We start from the raw sequence: 5,302 nt of genomic DNA on the forward strand, positions 1-5,302 counted from the left end.
TTCGTTACACAGATATTTGCAATGGAAATGGCTGGAGGCGCAACCCATCCCCTACAAAACGTTTCGTATGTACCGCGTACTGGGCAAAGGTGGCTTCGGCGAGGTCTGTGCATGTCAGGTAAATACAAAAAAAAAAAATATATATAAAGCAAAAGCGCACAATACATAAACCGGGGAAAGTGTAAAATATGCAAATGTATGCTTATTCAGAAGTACTTGCTACACATTTTTATGGCATTCATATTTTTCGAATACATAAAATGGCATGCATGCATATGTATTTACAAAAGTACAAGTCATCGACACTTTTTCGTCATTTTACAGGTACGTGCCACTGGTAAAATGTACGCTTGCAAAAAACTCGAAAAGAAGCGCATAAAAAAACGTAAAGGCGAATCGATGGTGCTGATAGAGAAACAGATTTTGCAAAAAATAAATTCCCGCTTTGTTGTGAACTTGGCATATGCGTATGAGACCAAAGATGCGCTCTGCTTAGTGCTAACGATTATGAACGGTAAGTTGAGTTTCTTGAAAAAAAAAAAATAAATAAATAAAAAATAAAATTGCATAACAAAAGAACGCTTCCATTTTATGGTTATTAAGGTTTAACATTATTGGCTATACTTTGGTATTACATTGGCGCTTACAGCGGGTTCTTTGGGGTTTAAAGCATCTCCTGAAATTTTTTGGAATACGTACCATGTAAAGCAAAAATGAAATCATTTGACACCTTTAAAAGTTTATATGAAAGTAAATTAGCGAAAATGTTATTATTGACAGAGTCCTGTCGAATGCAAGTCGTTTTTCGAGATTCGTATCGTATCGAAAAATTCACGTCATTGCCTAAAATTTATACTCGTTTTTCGAGAGTCGAATCGTATCGAAAATTTCACGTCAGTGCCTAAAATTTCCACTCGACTAGTGTATTAAAACCGGAAAACTTGGCAGCACTGTATAATTTTCGACGATTTTCGTCGTTTACTTATTTCGGCACGACAGTAGACAATGCCAATGTTGTCGAGTCGTACAATTTAGCCTAAATTACGACTTACGCAATGAGGCTGATTATGTTTTTGTAATTTTCGGGTCCTTTCGCACTAATTTGCTTCGCTTGAATCAAATTTCGTTGTTCTTCTTCATTTATTTTTAAGTATAATGTTTACTTTTGCGAATAGAGACATACAAATATGCTTTTGTGTGTTTGTATGTATTTAATTTTTTTACTTCTGGGATGTCGGTTACTTATATGGCTAAAAAACGTGAACTTTTTTCAAGCTCTCAAATCTGGTAAATTTGCATTAATATTTTTTTTTTTTTGTTTTGTTTTTATGATGCAAATTATTCGAGGAACTTTTTACTGGGGCTTTGTTCATTATAATGTAAAAAACCTTATATAAGTAAAGATTTATGGTTCCAGTAAAGTTTTCGAAGTCTGATTCGTATTCACAACCTTCCCTAAGGGCTTATAGCCGAGAGTTATTCGAAAGCTTAGTCAACAACCCTACTTTTTTGGATGGGCTATTTATACGGACGGAGCTTTTCGCAGAAGTACAAAACGGAGCTTTCAAAGACTCCATTGTCATTGCATCTTATCAAGTCCACAAAAAAGAGAGCTCCTGCTGTTTGTGTCAATTATAGCGCAATAAGCCTAATATTGAATACAAGGTCCTCTCTACGGTACTGTGTGACAAATCGTTTAAACGAGTTTTAGTTTAACAGACACCTTTATTTACTACATTCGTTTACTACAAGTTTGAAACTTTTTTTTTTTAATATTCCGCAGGCGGTGACTTAAAATTCCATATCTATAATATGGGCGGTGATCCGGGTTTCGAAATGGTGCGAGCACGATTTTACGCAGCCGAAGTGGTGTGCGGACTCGAACATCTACACCAACAGGGTATTGTGTATAGAGATTGTAAACCAGAAAATATATTGCTGGACGATCATGGCCATGTGCGAATATCAGATTTAGGTTTAGCCGTTGAAATACCGGAAGGTGAAATGGTGCGCGGGCGTGTCGGTACCGTAGGTTAGTGTTAAAATTGGATCTTCTACAAATTTTTTCATTTCTAACTAACATTTCATTGTGAAGGTTACATGGCACCTGAAGTGATCGACAATGAAAAATACTCATTCTCGCCGGACTGGTTTAGTTTCGGTTGCTTATTATATGAAATGATCGAGGGTCAGGCACCTTTTCGTATGCGCAAGGAAAAAGTGAAACGCGAAGAAGTTGATAGGCGTGTGAAGGTAAGTTGGTTCCATAGTGTGCTTTGGAATATAATATGTTGATTTCTGAATTTCTTTTTCGCAGGAGGATCCTGAAAAGTATTCAAGCAAATTTAGCGATGAGGCAAAGTCATTATGCCAGCAATTGCTTGCAAAATCCATAAAAGTGCGACTTGGCTGTCGTAATGGGCGATATGGTGCGCGTGAGGTGAAATTACATCCATTCTTTAATTGTATCAACTGGAAACGGTTAGAAGCTGGCATGGTGAAGCCTCCATTCGCACCAGATGTAAGTAAAAAATAAAAACCTTGTAACTATGTTGTTGTTGTTGTAGCGGCTACTAAACCCCGCTCGGGTCGGTTCATCCGTCAACGTTGTCGTCCGTTTCAGCTAAGGGGAGGCCCAGGAAGTGCGCGACTTCGACAGGGTCTGTCCATAAGGACAGAGAGGTTAGCTGTGTGGGGTTCTCGGGGCATGTGATGAGGTGCCGTGAGTCATGTAGCGACTCTCCACATGCCGGGCATTGGTTGGGCACATCCTCATTAATTCTGCCCAGAGCGAAGTTGGGCTATTGTGGTGCGGGTCCCTCAAGGCAGACTAAGTTCTGCCCCGTCCACGTCAGGTGGTTGTGTGCCTAGAACGGCATTCACAGTCTACATAACTTGAGACCGACTCCCTGTGTATGTCGCTCAGGGCCTGTCGATAAGCTGACGGGTCCAGAGGTTTAATGAATCTCTGGACTTCGTCCGTCAGTTCGTAGAGATGCCTCCTGGCGTGCCTTGGCGAGGGCTCTTCTGCGAGCAGCGTTTCGACAGAAGACATCCGGTCGCTGTCCCAACTGCCGTATTCTGCCAGGTTTGTAGTTTCCTCCATTGCGTCCTGCTAGTCCCAGGCGACCAATCGCCTTGTATGTTGCCAACAACGTTTCTTTGTCTTTGCACCAAGTGCTGCCGGCCAGCGACTTGAGGACTGCAGCTCTGTACTCTTCACAATTGCGGTTGTGTGCTCCAAGAAGGAGAGCAGACTGTCGAAGGTGACTCCGAGGATTTTGGGGTTATTCACCGTCGGTATTGTTACGCCACCGACGTGAATACCCAATTGTAGTCTGACCTCCTTCGTCCAGGTGATGAAAAGGGTTGCCACAGATAACCGTTTACTTTCGAGCACTGAATTTTTTTTCGCATTCCCAGACGCTATAATCGAGCAATCGTCAGCATAAGAGACAATAGTGACTCCCTCTGGTGGTTGAGAGAGCGTTGAAATATGATAATTAAACAACCGTGGGTATAGGACACCACCCTGTGGTACCGCCTGATTAATTTTTCCTAGTTTACTGGTTTTGTCCTTTAAAGTTACTGACGAGTGTAGACCAATCAGATAATTCGCCGACCACCGTTTGAGTCCCTGTGGGAGTGAGGAGGCCTCTATATCTTCTAGCAGCGTTGAATGACTGACAGTGTCGAACGCCTTATACCGGTCCAATGCTACTAGAATAGTTCTCTCAAAGGAGCGGTTTCGGCTAAGGCCACGAGTTATCTGCGTGTTTATGGCGTTAAGTGCTTTTGTTGTGCTGTGAACTTTACGGAACCCATGCTGATGTTTCGCTGAGGTCAGGTGGTTTCTGTAGTGCGGGGGTAGAAGAGCCTCTAGTGTTTTCGCTACCGGGGAAAGGAGGGTTATCGGGCAATACGACTCTCCTTTGTTGAACGGTTTAAGCGGTGGAACCACTCTCCCCAGTTTACAAATGTCTGGAATGATGAGAGTGGCCATTGCACCTCACCGAGGTGGAGTTTGTATGCAGTCATCTCTGGCATACGCAGCAGGTATAAATTTCTGGCCCTGGGTTGGACTCTATGCCAGCCCTTAGCAGAAGGGTACGGAGCAGATGTAGCCCCAATATCGAATAACGTTTGATGGATTTCGCCGACCTAAACTGGGTTAGATCGCCGAAGCAACAGCCCTTTGTCGGGTAAAACCCGATCATTCCGTTACGTAGAACCGGCTGTCGTATTCGTGTGACTAACGGCTCTATTCTGTATGAGTGACAAATTCCCGTCACAGCTTTTGTTACGGAATAATATATGAAAAGAAAAGGCTTTCATTAATCGCTTCTTGTCTTTTGTTTCGCGAAAAATATCTACTTTATCGCTAACCTAAATCAGTTGATTTCTCTAAAGCATTTGTTTTATACATTGCAAGGTTCAAGATGTCATTATACTAACTAGCTAGCTTTTCATCAGAGGAACATTATTTACAACAAGAAACAAAAATTGAGATGGAATTCGAATACCGATGGACTTAGTGATTGCTCTTTCGTAGATTTCACGTAATTCCGTATAAGATTTAGCTATTTAAACAGGGCGCAAAAGAATGTCTTTACATTCCTGAAACGCTTTCATAGTCGATTGGAATCGATTTTTTNACACCGTCACAAAAAAAACATACCAAAAATTAACGGTTAGTCCTAGCTACTTCAAACTTGCGTTTTATTACACTAAATTTTAATGAATTACTCAAAATCTGTACAAGAAATCTTATTAAAAAGCTCGAAATTTTTATGAAAGTTTGCGGATTTTTATAATATTATACAAAGTTTAAAACTTGGATTTTATACAGTTTTTTTGTTAAAACACAAACTATATTTTTATTAAAAAAACCAAAATTAAATAACAAACAAATAAATTGTGAAAACTTGTCACGCTGTGGACGCTCGATATCGTGGACTATTTAAAACCGAGGGAGTTCATGTTTGCGAAATGTTTCATGTAAATTAAAAAATTAGTTCGGTGGCATAAAAATGTAGGTTCTTTGTAAACAAAACCTTTTTTTTTTTGTAATACGAGCATTAGTTAATTGTCCAAAATCAGAAAAAGTGAAATTCCTCGTATTAATGTATTTTTTATATAGATAACACTGGTTTACAGCAAAAATGTTCAATGGATAGAGTTACTAATGAAGAAAATCGATCGATAAATAAGAAGTAATGAGTGGTCAAATGAAATTACGCAAAGATTTTTTTTTATATGAAATATGAGCATAAAAGCGTGCTACTTAGGTGTACATGGCGTA

At 40.0% G+C, this 5,302-nt stretch overlaps 1 protein-coding gene across 1 annotated transcript in view; it reads left to right on the forward strand.

Moving 5' to 3' along the window:
• Positions 1 to 10: 10 nt before the first annotated feature.
• Positions 11 to 5,302, forward strand: part of Gprk2 (G protein-coupled receptor kinase 2) — a gene marked incomplete at its 5' end in the record, with an annotated part of 7,243 nt that continues 1,951 nt past the window's right edge. The window contains 5 exons of the mRNA XM_017637137.1: positions 11 to 118; positions 325 to 514; positions 1,784 to 2,032; positions 2,096 to 2,253; positions 2,318 to 2,521. Coding sequence (XP_017492626.1) covers positions 11 to 118; positions 325 to 514; positions 1,784 to 2,032; positions 2,096 to 2,253; positions 2,318 to 2,521 — 909 coding nt within the window. The remainder of the gene's footprint in view (positions 119 to 324; positions 515 to 1,783; positions 2,033 to 2,095; positions 2,254 to 2,317; positions 2,522 to 5,302) is intronic.

The sequence above is a fragment of the Rhagoletis zephyria genome, unplaced genomic scaffold (assembly GCF_001687245.7).
Source record: "Rhagoletis zephyria isolate East Lansing unplaced genomic scaffold, Rhagoletis_zephyria_1.1 Rzeph_scaffold_20224, whole genome shotgun sequence".
In the NCBI taxonomy this organism is placed as follows: Eukaryota; Metazoa; Arthropoda; class Insecta; order Diptera; family Tephritidae; genus Rhagoletis; species Rhagoletis zephyria.